The 19,551-nt window shown below is 44.0% G+C and overlaps 1 protein-coding gene across 2 annotated transcripts in view; it reads left to right on the top strand.

Annotated features, from left to right (window-relative positions):
* Positions 1-19,525, top strand: part of ARSG (arylsulfatase G) — a 127,539-nt gene extending 108,014 nt beyond the window's left edge. Inside the window, exons 10-12 of one of the 2 annotated variants that reach the window (XM_012803202.2) lie at positions 4,194-4,314; positions 9,057-9,147; positions 18,611-19,525. In XM_012803202.2, the coding sequence (XP_012658656.1) occupies positions 4,194-4,314; positions 9,057-9,147; positions 18,611-18,885 (487 nt within the window). In that variant the 3' untranslated portion in view covers positions 18,886-19,525. The remainder of the gene's footprint in view (positions 1-4,193; positions 4,315-9,056; positions 9,148-18,610) is intronic. The other variant, XM_023511099.1, reaches the window with a different exon arrangement.
* Positions 19,526-19,551: the final 26 nt, after the last annotated feature.

Here is a 19,551-nt window from a genome sequence, read left to right as displayed (position 1 = left end):
TAACCACAAAGCTGACTGAAGTGGGGTTTCCTCCCTTCATAAGACAGATTCTCTTCTCCACAGGGCACAGTGCCAGGGCCCATGAGACTTAGGAAAATTTTAGTTTTCTTAAAATCAAAAGAAACAAAGGACTTTTGGAGGGATAAAATGGCTTAATATGAGGTCTGATGATGAAAAAGAGCTACCGTCCCTCATTGCTGACTATCACCACAGTCACCCTTAAAGTACTCCCCTTGGGAAGCTATGCATCCATGCCAGGGACTGGCCCACTGTTCAAAGGAACTTGTTTTCTGGAATAATCATCAGAGCTATTATCATACATGGTCTTACAATTAAGTTTGTGAGTTTGCCATTGTGTGCTTACATTGGCAGCACTGTACAGACAAATCAGGAAGGTTCATAACCTTGGTATATCAGTGTCTCACGGCTGTGTTTGTGTTGACCTACAGCACTGTCTTGCTGAGTGGCGTTCATTATTGTGTGTTTTTGCGTGCTATACAACAACAGCTCCCATGGCCATTCCAGGAAAACAGTTCCAAAATTGCTTTGAAGGGTAGACTAGGTGCTGGCATCAGTGTAGTACAGCTCTCCAAGGGAACTACTTCAAAGATGACCATAGTGATATTCAGCAATGAGGTATGTAGCACTTTTTCTAGAATGACAAACTTAATTGTCAGACCTCATTTGTATTCTTTTTTTTTTTTTGAGACAGTCTCAAACTCTCACCCTTGGTAAAGTGCTGTGGTGTCATAGCTCACAGCAACCTCCAACTCTTGGGCTTAAGTGATTATCTTGCCTCAGCCTTCCAAGTAGCTGGGACTATAGGCACCAGCCACAACGGCTATTTTTTGTTGTTGTTGTTGTTGCAGTTGTCATTGTTGTTTAGCAGGCCTGGGCCGGGTTCAAACCTGCCAGCCTTGGTATATGTGGCCAGTGCCCTAACCACTGAGCTATGGGCACTGCCTTTATTTGTATTCTTATGTATAGAATATATATATATATATGTATGTATGTATGTATGTATATATATGCATACTATACAAATTCATCTTGACTTTGCTGCAGTCATAAAATAGAATTTTTAATATATTTGCTTTTTACTGGAGGACGAGACCCATGAGGCAAAAGTGCCCAGGCCTCATGAAAACTGGAATGCCGCTCTGCCCACAGCCAAGCACTGATATGAATGGGGAGACCTGAAAGTGCAGTTTTTGTTTTGTCTCTTTCTCCGTAGTTTTCAAAGACCCTCAGGGCCAACATCTTAGGTGGGATTTGAGGGTTGGAGTAGCTGGGGTCCCCTTCATTGCCTTCCTCCACGGTCACATCTAGACTGGGGCCCAGCCCTGAGATGGCCTCAAGCTGTGTGGCCAGGGGACATCTCCCCCTTCCAGGGTGAACCTCAGTGGTTCGGCTTCCTCCATTACTCAAGGGAGCACTTTTTGCAGCTCGAGCTTGCCAGCGCTGTGTGTACCACGCCGCCTTCAGCAGCCTGAGTCACTGGATGCGCCGATGTTTTTCTCATGGGCAACTGGTTTTCTCTATGCCCCGGGTGCACGGGGAGCCTCTGAGGCTGCTGCCCAGCTCTGAGATGCTAGGATTCCGTGAACATTTGACTCAGTGCTCTGTAATTAGGATGCTAAACCTCAGTATGGGGGTAAAATACGACGGAGAAAAGAAAGTGCACAATGCTTTCCAGACTCCTAACGAGACCTTGTTTCTCTTTCTCACTGATTTGACCCATCTGTGACGCTCATCTCTCATAGGGGCGCAATTTAGAGAAAACTCGAACAAACAGCCCCAAACCACCGCGGCCTCTTCAGACTGCTTTGTGGTCTTCTTTGCTTTCCGGTTTGTGGCAGGAACCTTGGACTCCGGACAGGTTTCTGGACTGTTCTGTGCTTTGGGAGTGCTGACTCTGCGTTCCTTCACTTTGCATCTGTGTGGGATGCCAGGTCCCTGGGGCACGTATCTTAAGAGATAAGCGGCGGGTTACAAAAGCTGAAGGCAAACACAAACACTCTGTGCTGTAGTCAGTGGACAGACTCTGAGTGGGGTCGTAGGCAGAGCTGCAGGGCAAGTCCCTTCTGTAGCTCCCCTAGAGGGCAGAGACCCCCCCCAGACCTTAGGGTTGGGAGATAGGGGAGGGGTGTGTGAGCCTGAGGTCTGCTGCTCACCCAGCCTCAGGGGTGCAGGGGCTCTGTCTTGGCTCAGCCCTGCTGGCTCCAGCAATCCCCATGGACTCTGAGTTGGTCTGGCCCTCAGATAAACAGCTCTGTGGAAAGGGCAGTGTCTTAATCTGTTTGTGTTGCTATAAAGGAATACTTGAGCCTGGGTATGTTCATAAGAAAAGAGGTTTACTTGAGTCATAGTTCTGCAGGCTATACACGAAGCATGGCACCAGCAGCTGCTCCTGGCTGGGGACTCCAGATGCTTTTACTCATGGCAAAGAGCAAACAAGAGCATGGGGAGAGAGGGGGAGAGAGGGAGAGAAGGAGAGGAGGGAGGTGGAGGTGCCAGGCAAGTTTAGCAATCAGCTGTCCTGGGAACCCAGCAAGAACCTTATTACCATAGGGAGGGACCAAGCCATTCATGAGGGACTCATCCTCTGACCCAAACACCTCTTTTCTGGCCTCACTTCTGAAGCTGGGGATCGAATTTCAGTGTAAGATCTGGAGGGTCACAATATCCAAATTTTATGAGGCAGCCACTCTGTTCTTGCTGAAGTGTTTTCTCCAGGTGAGCACCGCAGGCTGGAGAGAGCTACAGTGTCAGGTTGAGTGAGATCGGACCACATCACTTAAAAAAAAAAAAATCACATGGATACAATCCCTCAAAATGTTAACAGTGGCTGCCTTAGGGTGATGGACTATGTGCGTATTATATATATATTTCTGAATGTTCTGATTTTTTTCTGCCACAAACATTCACCATTTTGTAATGAGCAAAAAGAGCTAAAATAAAATGGGTGATATGTTTCCAGAGCATGACATTCTAAACAAAGTCTGCGCTTTTGTAATACGGAGACCCAGGTGACGGCCAATGAGGTGAACATTCCCTTGCAGACACCTGTCACCCATGGTTCCCTGTTGGTGACCCTAAGAACCCCTTAGTTCCTGGATGGGCTCGTCTGGGTGCCCCTGTGAATAATTACAACACAGACACATAGTGTGTGCTGTCTGCTGTGGAGCTGGCCTCTCTGTGTGCTTCCTCTGCACAGCCGCCCTCTGAAGCAGGCCTTATCCACGGTTCTGCCCTCCACAGTTTCAATCACTTGCCAACTGAGGTCTGAACCTATTAAATGGAAAATTCCAGAAATGAACAATTCGTATATTTTACATTGCCCTCCGCTCTGAGTAGAGTGATGATGACATTTCACCCCATCTTGTCCAGCACGAATCGTCCCTTTGCCCGGCTGATCCATGCTGTACCCACCACCTGCTCCGTGGCCAGTTAGAGGCCTTCTAGGTTATCAGATTGACAGCTGAGGATCACAGTGCTTGTGGTTAAGTGACCCTTATTTTTACTTAAGAATGGCCTCCACGTGCAAGAGTAGGGATGCTGGCCATGCAGGTACGTCAGAGACAAGCCTTTCAAGTGCTTCCTTTAAGTGAAAAGGTGAAAGTCCTTGACTTCAAAAGGAAGGAAAAGGTTGTATGCTGAGGTTGCTGAGATCCATGGCGAGAACAGATCTTCTATCTGTGAGGTGGTGAAAAAGGAATAAAGTTTGTGCTTGTTTCCTGTTGCACCTCAAACTGCAAAGTTACGGCCACAGCGTGTGATAATTAAAATGGAAAAGGGGTTTCTGGGTGGAAGACAGAACAGAAACGTGTTCTGATCGAGGCAGTTGCGTTCGGTACTATCCATGGCACCTGGGGGTCTTGGAATGCATCTCCCTGGGACAAGGAGGGCACTACTATATTATCATACCCATTTTAGAGACTAAGATAACTGAGGGAATTGAGAAGTTACGTGGCCGAGCGGGGATTTGAGCTCAGGCAATACCATCCCATTCTGCCTCTTGTAAGAGCAGAAATTGAGATGGAACCAGAAGGAAAGAAAGGCGGGTAGAGAGGGTGGGCCGTAGAGGAGGCTGTCGGCGCTTGCTTGGGGCTAGTTCAGGTGGGCATTGAAACAGGAGGGCCAGGGAGAGAGTCGGAAGGGCTGGGGCCACCCTGGTCTTGTTCTTTCTGCAGCGTCCTGGACATCTTCCCCACGGTGGTAGCCCTGGCACAGGCCAGCTTGCCCCATGACCGGCACTTTGATGGTGTGGACGTCTCCGAGGTGCTCTTTGGCCAGTCACAGGCTGGGCACAGGGTAAGTGGAGGAGGTGTGTGGCCACTCCTGGGCTGCGGCCTCTCACCTTTGCACCAATAGAACCATCCTTAGATGTGTGCAAGTGGCCAGTTCAGTCCCCTATAAGAAACCTCTGAGAGGTGAGTCCTTTGGGATGAACCTCCCTTTCCACCCCTCCCCTCCTGTAATCAATAGAGATTTGTATTGAACAGTTTGGCTTGGGATGGGTGTGCCCAGGTGCTTATTCCCTATAATGGACAATTTTTTGCCCCAGGTGTGTTTCATTTGACAATGTTGGCACCCAGCGTGTTTTTGTTGGGTGAGATGGCTGAGGAGTGTTCCTGACTTGTGTGCTGTGAGGCTCCCCTTCTAGAATGGAAGCTTCCTGCAGGGAGAGCTCTCAGCTGTCAGCTTCACCGCTGAATTCTCAGTGCACCCGGCAGCCCCAGCCAGCATTTGGTCCATGCACACTGGATGAAGAGATGAATGCATGGATGAAAGACCTCTCAGACAGCAGGCCAGCCACATCTTCACACCCAGCATTCCCCAGGCTCCGGGGGGCTCAGCACATGCTCTGCAGCCTGCTTTTGACAGGCAGCCCCCCACACTGCTTTTGGGCTTCCTCTTCTCAGTTTCACCCCTTCAGTGTCCCCTCTTTGCACTCAGCAGCAATGACAGCCAGGAAATGTCCAGCCTGATGGCCTTTCCCTGTCATTTCCATGTGTTTTCCTTTCACCAAAAGGAAGAGGAAGCCGGAGGAGACCAGGAGGCTGGAAGAGTGTGGGGTCAGTCCCCTTTGCAAGGCCCTGCGAGCACACAGCTCCTCCGTGAGGGACCCACACTTCAAAGGGTCTATTTATGTCTTTACCAAGGGTCACATGGAAGTGACTCATATGTTCAGTGTACTGTGGTTGGTGATTATCGAAGCCGCCCTTCTCACCCGGCCTCCCCCAGGAAACCAGAACATGGGTCCTCAAGGGGCCATCGGTGTGCTTCTGTGCACATGAATACAGTGTTTGTGGGCTGTTGATGATGTCTGAAAGGTCCTCTCTGGAAGTCCTGCCTTTCCCTGGAACATCTGCACCTGAGAGCTGCAGACCCCCAACCCCCCAGTCTACCCCTTCTACCCAGCAGCAAGCAGGAAGGTGGTTTCCGCCTTTAGGCTGGAAGTTAGCAGCGTGTGACTCTGGGGGGTTGCTGAAGACGTCAGTAGAGAGGTGCTGCCGAGTGTTTATTACCAAGGCTACTAATAGAATAATTGGGGTCACTAGGAAGTGCTTCAAGGTCTGCGGTCTCCTTGACATTGCCGGTCCTGCCTGTGGAAGCCAGCTCCTTCGCGTACTGACTTCCGTTCCCAGGCAGGAGTGCTCTCGAGCTTTCTCTAGTCACAGCCTTGCACAGACTCACTCACTAGGCCTGTCCTAACTGGTGCCCAACAGGGGCAGCCCCCAGAGCCAGGTCGGAGAACCAGCTCACAACATGGTTGCAGAGAAGTGTGATAACACAGTTGGAGTCAGGCCAGTTTGTTCCCTAACCACATCCAGCGGCCACACTTACTGCCGGCAGGAAGCTGCTGATGGTATCTTCAGGGGTGAGAGCACACAGGCTGTCGCCTTGGGCCACACCCGGCCTCCCACAGCACTAGATCCCTGCAGTGCTGGTGAAGATCCTTGAGAGAAGATTCTCTGGAGTTTGAGGACAATATGGGTAGTGGTTAGCCCTGAGTTTAGGTTGGTCAGTCCCTTCTATCAGAGCACAGTAATAGGACTAAAGAGACAAGAGCAAATTGCCAGCTCAGCGCCTGTGGCTCAAGTGGCTAAGGTGCCAGCTGCATACACCTGAGCTGGTGGGTTCGAATCCAGCCCGGGCCTGCCATACAACAATGATGTTTGCAACGGAAAAATAGCTGGGCATTGTGGCAGGCACCTGTAGTCCCAGCTACCTGGGAGGCAGAGGCAAGAGAATCACTTGAGGAGTTGGAGGTTGCTGTGAGCTGTGATGCCACAGCACTCTACCCAGGGTGACAGCTTGAGGCTCTGTCTCAAAAAAAAAAAAGAGCAAATTGTCTCAAGTTTTGAACAGCTATTGGAGGTGTCGGCAGGTAAGAATATGAATGTATACATGTGTCTGCACACACATGCATGTTTACATATGTACATACACTCATGCGTCTGAACGCACATTCATGACCACACATACGTCCATATGCATGCCCACGTGCACACACACACACGTCTTCACTGACATACATGTATATATCTGCATACATGTGTAAATGTCTGGACACGTATGTATATATACATGTGCAGATGTCTATGACATACATACTTACGTTTATTTAAATAAACAGATATGTCCCAGACTTATAAGGATTCCAATATGGGTTGGTTTAGAAGACCATTCTAGCTTCTAGAAGCTCAAAGTAACTCCTAGTCAGCTCAGAATAATATGCAAATGCTTCTCAGCAATTGGGTTTTCCCCTATTTTGTAAATCAGTTGAGAAGTGTAACGCAAATAATGGGCTACTGGCTCCACTCCGGACCGCGAGGACGTTATGTCTGAGGTCGAGACCGATAGCAGCTGACCCCGTGCTGCAGATTCTTTCCCGCTCATCCTCCTGCCTGTGATCTTGGTGGGTTTCTGTGGAGGGAGTGGAGTCCACAGGAGGGAGCTGAGAGCTGGGAAGTGCGTGTTGTACAGGCTCAAACCACATGTCCCAACTTTGGCTTTCCTGACTCCCAGATGGAAGCTGAAGGTTGCAGTGTCACCCCTGGTCAAGTCGTGTCTCCGTCCCGGGTTGTCATGACCAGGTCCCCAAAATGTCAAGAAAGAAAAGCTTCCCCTAACAGCTGTGCGTCTGTCCAGCCCAGCCAGCGTGGGGCTGCTATGGTTCCTCAAATTCCTGGCACCCCCCTGGAGGCCACACACCAGGGAAGCAGAGGCTGGGCTTTCGTCACTTCTCTTCTCTTAGGGAGGCCCCTAGTGGTGAGAGCTGTCACCCAGAGCTGCTGGCAGAGGACTGATGGTCTCATCCAGACTGGAAGCTGTGCACCCCCACCTGATGGGACCAAGGAGCCCATCTGGGGATGCTAAGAAGCGCCAGGCTTCGCAAACTAACATAAGGGGACACTCGCGTGCTTAAGAAACAAAACAATAAAATAAAGAAAATAAACACTTGTAAGAAAGGCGACCAGGAAGGCACAAGAAGTTTGCAGAAGAGAAAGTCATCTTTGAAATTTGGACCAGGCATCTGGAGGGCTGCATTCATATGTCAATTTGCCAACCTACTTCCCATGTTGATATAAATAAGAAACCATAACCAGTGCGCTCAAAGGGAAAAAATGCATATATGCGTTCCCCCCAGATCATCCATGTTTCTGAGAAAGAGCCGTCACACGGTTTTGCGTCCTCTTGGAGTTTGGCAGTTGCCTCTGGTAATGCCAAAGAAATAGTCTGGAGAGAGCAGCCCACCCTTATGGGATTTCTGCGGCCAAGACTCCAGTGAGATCAAGGGTCTGAAGCGGCAAAGCTTGGCCGCCCGTCTTTGTGATGTCTGAGTGATCAGTTGACAATAGGGTTTCCAAGTCTCCCACTTCCTGCCCCCTCCAGGAGGAAGCGAACCCGGTCTCCTGCGGTGAGAGGCTTGGCTTTCTGCTGGGATGGAAGAAGTGAGGGGTTTTAGTTACGACTTCTTTTCCTGTTTGGAAGGAGCCTGCTGTCATCACGAGCGCCGAGGGTATTTGCAGGGATTGTCATGAGAGCCCGGAAGCAGCAGGTGTGGGGGGAGCCCCACCTTGGCGGCATCCTCTCAGAACTGTGAAATTTGGGGGGGACAGCTGTTTACTGCTCTAACAGATGTTTCTCATTTTTTAAAAGCCCCATGGAAACTCTGAATCACATAAGCACCTTTCCAGCCATATATACGCTCGTGATTCATACCAGGGCCATCTCATCCTTTTAGCCCAAACCCACGAACCTATAAAGGACACTGGCCTTTTATTTTCTATCCAGTCCTTCCCTTGGGAATCCTGAATTAGGTATTTCCATTCTTTAGGGTGATGTTTTTTATCTGTGGCTCAGGGAGGAAGGATTTCCTCAGTACAGTAGAGCTGAGTCATAGGAGTGGGTGTCTGTGTTCAGAGGCTGGGCTGTGCCCCATTCTGGGGAAATCAAGGGTGCCTTCTTATACTAGCCCTGCTCATGGGGAGTCGGAAAACGGACTTGATACTGAAGAAGCTGTTTTTCAAAAAGATCTGATGGTCACCTGGATCAGAATCTCTGGGAATATCTGTAGAACATGCAAAGTCCCCAGCCCCATCCCGCCCTGAGGGGTGGCATGCAGGCAGGGCAGCCTCGTAGGCAGGTGACCTATGCTGCCACTCAGGGTCCTACACTTGGAAGGCTGCTTTGCTTGGTTTAACGCTCTGCCGTGGTCTTCACGAAAGGTTTACTTTGTCAACAAGGGATTCCCTCATTCTCATTTTGTACGGCACTCTGCAAATTACGTAGCTAGAAATCTGACCTTCTCCTGGGCAAGACCTTTCGCCTACTGGTCTGGAGTTGTAACTCATTCTGATTAATTAACTAGCAAAATAACTCCTTCACAGAGCCTCTGGGTGGTGACTGGTGTGGACTAGAGGATCCTGTCTGTCAGTGTGTGTTTGGGGCAGAGGAGGGAGCATAAACCCTGCCAGAGAAAGCAGTGCTTTTCAGGGGCATCTCACATGGCTTTCTTGCTAGTAAGCCCTACCACCTTTCCTCAGGTGCTGTTCCACCCCAACAGCGGGGCAGCGGGAGAGTTTGGAGCCCTGCAGACTGTCCGCCTCGAGCATTACAAGGCCTTCTACGTGACTGGTGAGCGAGAGCCCGCTGAGCCCTGCCTCCTGCATCCACATTTGGTGGCGGCCCCCTGGGCTCTCACTCAGGCCTCGGGGAGCAAGTGCGGGAAAGGGAGGCTCTCAACACCTCTTGATGGTGCCATCCCCAAACCCAGGCCTGTGAGAGGGCCCAGAAGAGGCCCTCTGGACCTGCCCATACTCAAATAAAGTCCTTCTACTACTTTTCAGCTAAATTTACAGCAAGCTCAGGCTCTCTGCACATTTATTCAGTTCCTTTTCATGGGGATATTTCATTGCATCCGTTATGCTTTAAATGCCAGGTTGCCTGCACTTTAAATGGAAGCCTAGAGATATTTTAAATTCAAAGTATAATTTACTTGACAATGGACTGTCTCAAGAACTAGACTTTAAAAATCTATTCAGTAGACTGACAGATGTCCGCCTGCTTCGTGGTTCACTCTGTGGCTGTCTTAAATGTATATTTGAGAAATGTCACACTGGATCAGGATGGTCCTCAAAGTCTTCCAATGGATTCTTGCTGCCAGCTGAATTTGGAGTCTCACTCCCTGTATCCTTCTGTCTTCCCAGCCTAATTCTCCAAGAGCAAGTCTTCTCTTCCTTGGCCTCCCATATTAAAATCCTTCTCAGCTTTCAGGGCCCCCAGTCAAATCCCACCTTGATGAATACAACTCCCTCTTCCCAGCTTGGTAGGATTTAGAGAACTCTATCCTACCTGCCTGTGACAGGCAGGTGTCTATCACACTCTGCCATTTATGTTCATCACTCTGTCCACGTTCTCTTTTCTCTACCAGTTTTAAGGTCTCTAAACTCAGAACTCTTAAGCTCTGCAGTCTTCATTGTGTCCAAGTACTTGGCACACTTAGTAGGGACCTAAGTTTTTTTAATGAATGAAAAATAAAAAATAGAAAAGAAAAAGCTGTGACCTAATGCAGATTCCAGTCTGATTCCGTTATTTAGCGTGGGAGCTTTTCAAAGAACTATATAATAAAAAACAAAAATTATTTTCCCTGAGCATAAATAAGTGATCCCAAGGAAAACGTGGCATTAAAAACCAAACACGTTCTTTGAGTTCATGACTCAGGGGATATTAAAAAAATGTTGTAAGAATCTTTGATTCTCTGAAACCTAAAACACAAAACAGTCAGATATTTGTTATGCTTTTAGAGTCCTCATATTACATTATCTGAAAGGTATGGGACCTCCAGGCTGAGTTAATTTCTGAAGTAGTGACCCTGCCAGAAAGGCCTTGGCACCACAATATTGGAATCGTAAGTGTTACTATGAAGTCATAGGGCTGTTTAGAATGATCATGATCAGATAGGAATTCTAATACCCACGGGATGTCTGTTCTGAGGAGTCACCGAAGTCCTAGTAGACTCAGGGTGGGAACACTGAACTCTCAAGTCATCAGAGGAAAATTGTGAACAGGATGAAACACAGATAGGTTCTGCGTCCTCCCTCATCCCCCGCCCCTGCACTTTTAGAATTTGCATCCTAATTATTGACAACTGGTTTTGGATAAGCTTGATACATTGACACCTACTACTTAATATATTAGATTAGAGAAAGATGTGTTCTTCTGTGATGAGGTTGTGATGTTATGATCAAGTGAGGGGTGGCATTAAAAGATAACCAGTCTGTTTTGATGCGTGGCTAGAATTAAAGCACCTTATTGTTTTTCCTTCTTTTATTTATTTTATTTTTCTTTATTTTTACATCAACATGTGATTATACTTTTTGCCTTCATGGAATTAAAAAGGCTTAAAATTTAACAACAATAACAATGTTTACGATAAGGACTGGAAACAAAAACCTCGGAAATAATGAATGAAGAAATACATTCAGAAAAGAAATCAGACGATTGCTGCAAGGAAGTATTAAGCACTAATAATAATAGTAATGCAAAGAAAGTGACATTCACATTGTCAAATAAGCGTATGTCTATTATAGAATGCTTTGACTCAGGTTCAGTATGGAATCATCCATTAACTTCTTCTTATTTTTTATTTTATTAAGCACCTTATTGTTTTTCCTCCTTTTATTTTTTAAAGTCATTAAGTTAAACTTTACACACAGTGCATAGGTCTAAAATGTGCAATTAGGGTGAGTTTTTATAAATATGTACACCTGCATACGTACCTCTTAATGCTGTGAAGTTCATTGATGGATTTTTTTCTTAGTGATGGAGTTTTCAAGTGTTAAGCCAACTTTGCATTCCTGCATAAGCCCCACTTAGTCCTGATGTATTATTCTTTCTATATCTTGCTGGATTTGATTTCCTAAGGTTTTGTCTATACTTTTCCTTTCTTGTAATGTCTATGTCAGAGTCTGGTATCAGAGTTTTGCAGATATCAAAAAGTGAGTTTGGAAGTGTTCCCTTCTCCTCTGTCATCTGAACAGATTGTGTAAGCTTGGTATCATTTCTTTTATATTTGATTGAATTCACTTGTGAAACTATTCGCCAAATCCAATTTTGCCCTGTGTTTTCTTCTAAGAGTTTTATTGTTTTAGATCTTACATTTAGGTCTTTGATCCATTTTGAGTTAATTTTTGTATGTGGAGGTAGGTAAAGGTTTCACTTCATTCTTTTCCATGTGGAAATCCCATTTTTCCCAGCACCCTTTGTGGAAAAGACTGTCCTTTCCCCATTCAATGGATCATCTTGGTGCCCGCAGTAAAAAAACCATTTGCTCATGTCCATGAGGGATTACTTCTAGGCTTTCTTTTCTATTCTATTAGTTTATATGTCTGTCTTTGCACCAGTACCAAACTGTTTTGATTACTGTAGCTTTGTATAATAGTAAGTTTTGAAGTCAGGAAGTGTGAGTCCTTCAGCTTTGTTGTTTTTCAAGATTGGTTTGGCTATTCTAAGTCTCTTGAGATTCCACTGAACTTTAGGATGGGTTTTTCTATTTCTGAAAAGCTTTCATTGGGATTTTGATAAAGATTGCATTGAGCCTGTAGATCACTTTGGGTAGTATTAAGATTTTAACATTATGAAGTCTTCCAATCCATGAACATGGGATATGTTTCCATTATTCCCGTCTTCTTTAATTTCTTTATTTTTATTTCTTAAAAGGATAAAAGACAACTCATAAATATGTAGCCTTTATATATACCAACAATAGTCAAGCTGAAAAAACAGTCAAGGACTCTATTCCGTTCATAGTAGTGCCAAACAAGAGGAAATATTTTGGAGTTTACCTAACAAAGGATGAGAAAGATCTCTATAAAGAGAACTACCAAGCTCATGGCTGGGAAGAGTCAACATTGTTAAAATGTCCATATTACCCAAAGCAATATGCAATTTTAATGCAATCCCTATTAAAACTCCACTGTCACACTTTATAGATCTCAAAAAGATAATACTTCATTTTATATGGAATCAGAAAAAACCTCAAATAGCCAAGACATTATGCAGAAATAAAAACAAATCATGCTACCAGACCTCAGATTATACTACAAATTGATAGTGATCAAAACTGCATGGTACTGGCACAAAAACAGAGCAGTAGATGTATGGAACAGAATAGAGAACCAACAGATGAACCCAGCTACTTACTGTTATTTGATCTTGGATAAGCCAATTAAAAACATTTAGTGGGGAAAAGATCCCCTATTTAACAAATGGTCCTGGGTGAACTGGCTGGTGACCTGTAGAAGACTGAAACTGGACCCACACATTTCACCATTAACTAAGAAAGACTCATTGGATTAAAGATTTAAACTTAAGACATGGAACTATAAAAATACTAGAAGAAAGTGCAGGGAAAACACTTGAAGAAGTTGTCCTGGGTGAATATTTTATGAGGAGGACCCCTGGGCAATTGAAGCAACACCAAAAATACATTACTGGGATCTGATCAAACTAAAAAGCTTCTGCACAGCCAAAAACACGGTAAATAAAGCAAGCAGACAGCCCTCAGAATGGGAGAAGATATTTGCAGATTATGTCTCTGACAAAGGTTTAATAACCAGAATCCACGGAGAACTCAAAATGTATTAGCAAGAAAAGAACAAGTGATCCCATCTCAGGGTGGACAAGGGAATTAAAGAGAAACTTCTCTGAAGAAGACAGGCTAACGGCCTGCAGACACATGAAAAAAATGCTCATCATCCTTAACCATCAGAGAAATGCAAATCAAAACCACTTTGAGATATCATCTAACCCCAGTAAGATTAGCCCACATCACAAAATCCCCAAACCAGAGTTGTTGGCATGGATGTGGAGAAAAAGGGAACACTTCCGCACTGCTGGTGGGAATGTAAACTAATACGTTCCTTTTGGAAAGAAATTTGGAGATCACTTAGGGATCTAAAAATAGACCGGCCATTTGATCCTGTAATTCCTCTACTAGGTCTATATCCAGAAGACCAAAAATCATTTTATAACAAATATATTTGTACCAGAATGTTTATTGTATCCCAATTCATAATTCTAAGTCATGGAAGAAGCCCAAGTGCCCATTGACCCATGAATGGATTAATAAATTGTGGTATATGTGCACCATGGAATATTATGCAGCTTAAAAAAAGATGGAGACTTACCTCTTTCATGTTTACATGGAGAGAGCTGGAACATATTCTTCTTAGCAGAGTCAAGAACGGAAGAAAAAGTATCCAATGTACTCAGCCCTACTATGAAACCAATGTGTAGCTTTCATATGAAAGCCATAACCCAACTATAGCCCAAGAAGAAGGGGAAATAGGAGGTGGGGGAGGATGGGTGGAGGGAGGGCAATTGTGGGACCACACCTATGGTGCATTTTACAAGGGTACATGTTAAATTTACTAAGTATAGAATATTAATGTCTTAACACAATAACTAAGAAAATGCGGTGAAGGCTATGCTAACCAGTTTGATGAAAATATTTCAAATGGTATATAAAACCAGCACTTTGTGCCCCATGATTACATTAATGTACATAGCTATGATTTAATAAAACAAACAACAACAAAAAAGGATAAAAAACAAAAACTCCAAATTATAAGTAGGAAAGAATTCCATCCATTTTTATTTATTTCAGCAGTGTTTTATGGTTTTCATCGTACAAATCTTTCACTTTTTTGTTAGGCTAATTCCTAATTTATTCTTTTTTGATGCCTTTGTAAATGGAATTATTTTTGTAATTTCCTTCTCAGATTACTCATTCATTGTTAGTACATAGAAACACAACAGATTTATCTGTGTTGATTTGGTATCCTGGTATCCTGCTGAGTTCGTTTATTAGTTCTAACAGTTTTGTGTGTGTGTGTGTGTGTTTTTAAGAGATTGTCAAGGCTGGGTATGGTGGCTCACGCCTGTAATCCTAGCACTCTGGGAGGCTGAGGCAGATGGATTGCCTGAGCTCACAAGTTTGAGAGAAGCCTGAGTTAGAGTGAGACTTTGTCTCTAAAAAAAGCTGGGCATTGTGGCGGGTGCTTATACTCAGAGCTACTTGGGAGGCTGAGGCAAGAGGATTGCTTGAGTTTGAGTTTGAGGTTGCTGTGAGCTGTGATACCATGGCACTCTACCGGGGGCAACAAATGAGACTCTGTCTCAAAAAAAAGAAAAAAAAAAGACAGAGTCTCACTCTGTCACCTAGGCTGGAGGTCTCAGCCTAGCTCACAGGTCACTCAGACTCCTGGACTCAAGTGATCTTCCTGCTTCACCCTACCAAGTAGCTGGGACCACAGGCATGTGCCACTATGCCTGGCTAATTTTTCTATCTTTAGTATAGTTCTTTCTTTGCTCAGGCTGGTCTCAAACTCCTGACCTCAAGTGATCCTCCTGCCTTTGCCTCCCAGAGTGGTAGGATTACAAGCATGAATCCCTGCACCCGGCCAGTGCTAAGATCTTTTTTTTTTTTGTATAGGACCTTTAGGTTTTCTGCATATAAGATCATGTCGTCTGCAAAGGAGAGCATATTACTTTTTCCTTTCCAATTTGGATGCCGTTTCTTTCTTTTTCTTACTTAAGTGCTCTGGCTGGAATGTCCAGTACTAGGAACAGAAGTGGCCTAATTGGGCACTGAAAATTTTAGTAAAAAATATCCTTCTTTGTCACTTACAGCCTTTTTTTGATTTACAGTCTATTTTCCCTGATAGTAGTGTAACTACTTTTGCTCTCTTTTGGTTACTATTTGCATGGAATATCTTCTCCCACTCTTTCACTTTGAATCTGTTTGTGTTAGGCTTAGGGTGAGTCTCCTGTAGACAGCGTATATTTGGATCATGTATTTGTATTCATGCTCCCAATCTCTGTGTTGTGATTGGACTATGTAATGCACTTACATTTAAAGTAATTACAGTCAGTCCTCTATATCTATGAATTCTATTTCCACAGATTCAACCCATCATGGATAGATAATATTAAAAAAGAAAGGATAGTTAACATCTGTACTGAAGGTGTACAGGCCTTTTGTTTCCTTGTCATTATTCCCTAAATAATACAGTGTGACAACTATTTATACATCATTTACATTGTATTAGGTATTATAAGTAATCTAGAGATAATTTAAATTATATGGGATTTTATGTACGGGTCATATGCAAATACTGTACCATTTTATATAAGGGACTTGAGCATCCATGGATTTTGGTATTCTCAGGAATCTTGAAACCAATCCCTTATGGATACCAAAAGGATTACTTTACTGATAAATAGAGGATTACTGCTTTCATTTTGCTATTTGTTTTTTTATGGCTTTTCTTTCCTTTTTTTTTTTTTTTTTTTTTGAGACAGAGTCTCAAGCTGTCACCCTGGATAGAGTGCCATGGTGTAATCATAGCTCAAAGCAACCTTTAACTCTTGGGCTCAAGTGATCCTCTTGCCTCATTTTTTTTTTTTTTTTACTTTTTGTATTTGTAGTAGAGACAGGGTCTCACTTTTGCTCAGGCTGGTCTCGAACCCGGGAGCTCAAGCAATCCACCCACCTCGGCCTCCCAGAGGGCTAGGATTACAAGCGTGAGTCACTACGCCCAGCCTTCATAGTTTTTCTATCGCTTTTTTTGGCCCCTTATGTCCTCCATTACTGTCTTCTTTTGTGTTGTTTGATTTCTGTAGTGAAATGTCTTTTTTTCTGATTTCTTTTGTGTAATTTTTATAATTATTTGTAGTCCGATTTGTCGTTATTATAGGGATTACATTTACTACCCTAAAGTTATAATACTATAATTTGAAATTAGATTACCGTAACTTCAGTTCCATGCAAAAACTCTGCTGCTTCATCCCTGCCCTTTTCAGTTGTTGTCACAAAATGACATTTTAACACATAGCATGCTACCAAAGATAAACTAATCATTTATTTAAATGCATTAGTCTCTTAGTTATACTGGCTTTCAGACTAATAATTGTTCTTATAAAAATGCATTCGTCTCTTAAATCATGTAGAAAGCAAAATGTAGAGTTATAAACCATTGTGATAAGAATATTAGCATTTATGATTGCCCATATATTTACCTTTATTGAGATCTCTATTTCTTCATATGACCTCAAGTTATATGAGGTGTCTGGTGTCGTGTCATTTCACTGTGTGGGAGTTCCCTAAACATTTCTTGTGGGACAGATCTAGCGGTAATGTAATGAATTCCCTCAGCTTTTGTTTTTATTTATCTGGGATTATCTTCATTTCTTCTTAGTTTTTTTTAAGATAGCTTCTCACTCTGTTGCCCAAACTCCTGGGCTCAAGCAATCTTCCTGCCACAGCTGGGACTAAGGCACATGCCACCATACCTAGCTAATGTTTTTATTTTCTGTAGAGACAGGATCTTGCTATGTCACTTAGACTGGTCTCAAACTCCTGGCCTCAGTTGGTCTTCCCACCTTGGCCCCCTAAAGTCCTGGAATTATAGACATAGCCATTATACCCAGCTGCTCCCTCACTTTTGAAGGCCACTTTTGCCAGATACAGGATTCTGGGTTGACAGGTTTTTTTTTCTTTTACCACTTTGAATTTATTGGCCCACTGCCTCCTGGCTTCCAAAGTTTCTGATGAGAAATCTGCTGATAATCTTATTGTGCATCTCTTATATGTGAGGAATCACTTTTCTCTCGATACTTTTAAGATTTTCTCTTTGTCCCTGAAGTTTGGAAGTTTGATTATAACATGTCTGGGTGTGGAGCTTGAGTTCATCTTACTTGGAGTATATTGAACCTCTTAGATGTTTATGTTCTTTTTAAAATTTTTTTGGGTGGAGTTTGGGAAGTTTTTAGCCATTTATTTCTTCAAATATTTTTTCCCATTTTCCTCTGTCTGGTCCCACAATGCTTATGTTGGTCCGCTTCACAGTGCCCCACTGATCCTTAAGCTCTGTTCACATTTTTCAGTATGTTTTCTTTCTGTTCCTCAAGCTTGATAATTTCCATTGTCCTATCATTAGTTCACTGATTCTTCTGACTGCTTAAATCTACCTTTGAATCCCTCTAGTGAATTTTTAATTTCAGTGGTTGTATTTTTTAGTTCCAGACTTTTTTGGGGGATTTCTTTTTTATCTTTTCTGTCTCTGTTGGTATTTCCACTGTGCTCATACGTCATTCTGTGGACTTTCTGCATATCTTCCTTTTGTTCTTTGAGCATATTTAAGACAATTGTATTAATGTGCTACGGTGTAAATCTGTTATCAGGTATTTTTCAGGGACAGTTTCTGTTGATGCATTTTCTTTTCCTTTGAATGGGTCCTATGTTCCTATTTCTTTTTATGCCTTGTGATTTTCTTTTTTACTGAAAACTGAACATTTGAATATAAAAATGCAGTCACTCTGGAAATTGTACTCTTATCCTTCCCTTGGGTTTGCTGTATTTTGTTATTGTTTTTATTTATGTTATTTTTTTTTTTAATTTTTATAGGCTGCCTCTGTGCCAAGAGTCAGCCTGAAGTGTAAGCTTAAGTTCTTTCAGTTCTTTTTTGAACCTGAGCTCTTCTCTGGGCATGCAAAGTCACTTTCTAATGTTCTCCACATCTCCATGCAGTTGTCTTTGAATATCCTACTCTTTAATGTCTGGCTCCCAAACAGGGAAAAGGAAAAAAAGAAAAAGAGGAGGAGAAGGGGGAAGGAAGAAAGGGTGCCAGCCCTTCAAATCTCCTGTAACTCACTTCAGTTGAAGAGGGCGGGGATTGCAACAATGGGGGTAGGGACAATGATGAAGGCTGTCCCTCTGCATCTCTGTGATCAGAAGCAGATATTTTCAAAAAAAAAAAATCAAATTTACTCCTAAGAGGCAGAGATAAAGATATTTGAATGAGTGTTCTACTGGCTTTGGAGGCAAATGTAAGGAGAAGTTCTAATCATTCTGGATAATAGGATCCTTCCTGAAAGGAACAGATAGATTCTCAAGGTAACTTACAGGGAGAGCAGTTACTTGGCTATCTGAATATGTGGTATGTTAGGATTAATTTATAGTCACTCATAGCTCTCCTCTTACAATATCGGGCCAACTTTGGGTCTCATGAGGCCTTTGTAATCCTTCTCTCTCTAGGTGGAGCCAAAGCGTGTGATGGGAGCACTGGGCCTGAGCAGCATCACGAGCCTCCCCTGATTTTCAGTCTAGAAGATGACACCGCAGAAGGTTTGCCTCTAGAGAGAGGTGGTGCCGAGTACCAGGCCGTGTTGCCCAAGGTCAGAAAGGTTCTTGCAGACATCCTTCAAGACATTGCCAATGACAACGTCTCCAGAGTGGACTACACTCAGGACCCTTCAGTAACTCCCTGCTGTAACCCCCTCCAAACTGCCTGCCGCTGCCACACGATGTAACAGACCAGCTTTTCCACAAGGAGGAATATCTGGAAATGAGAGGGGCAGGTTCACTCCTAGACTTCAGTTTTACCTTCTTTACAAACATGTGCTTTAAAAATAAGTCTTGAAATTTACTAGGAGCTTTGTAGCCTCCCCACCCCCCGCATACTGTCCCTCCCCCATCAGAGGACAGCTGAGCTGGCTCTAGGGCAGAGAGCTTGCTGTCACGGGGGGCACACAGGCTTTGGAGTCAGGGTCAGGTTCAGGCCCCAGCTTTTGAACTTGGGCAATCATTTAACCAAACTGCAAGTTGATTTTGAGGATTATGTGAGCCAATACATGAAAATGCCTGGCACGTTACCTGATACAGACCAGATACTCAATACATTCTAGTTTCCTTTCTGATGTACCCAGTTTCTCTGATCATTTTAGCGTAGACTCATTCCAACCAGTATGGAGAACTTCTCTGTCCTTAACATGCATGCAAATCACCTGTAAAACTCTGTAAACGTCTAACCCAGCAGGTCTGGAGCGGGGCCTGATACCCTGCGTTTCTTGTAAATGATGCCCCGAGTGGCCTGGATCTAGCCTAGGCAAAGTTACATCTGCTTTTGGGTCTCAGAGCAGAGGAGGCCATTGCTAAGTCCATGGCCCTGTCCCCTTCCCCTCATTTTAAGGGTCATA

The sequence above is a fragment of the Otolemur garnettii genome, unplaced genomic scaffold (genome assembly GCF_000181295.1).
Source record: "Otolemur garnettii isolate 467f Iridium unplaced genomic scaffold, OtoGar3 scaffold00018, whole genome shotgun sequence".
Classification (NCBI taxonomy): domain Eukaryota; kingdom Metazoa; phylum Chordata; class Mammalia; order Primates; family Galagidae; genus Otolemur; species Otolemur garnettii.
The sequence above is the reverse complement of the archived record's forward strand: the minus strand, read 5'-3'. Positions and strand labels throughout refer to the sequence as shown.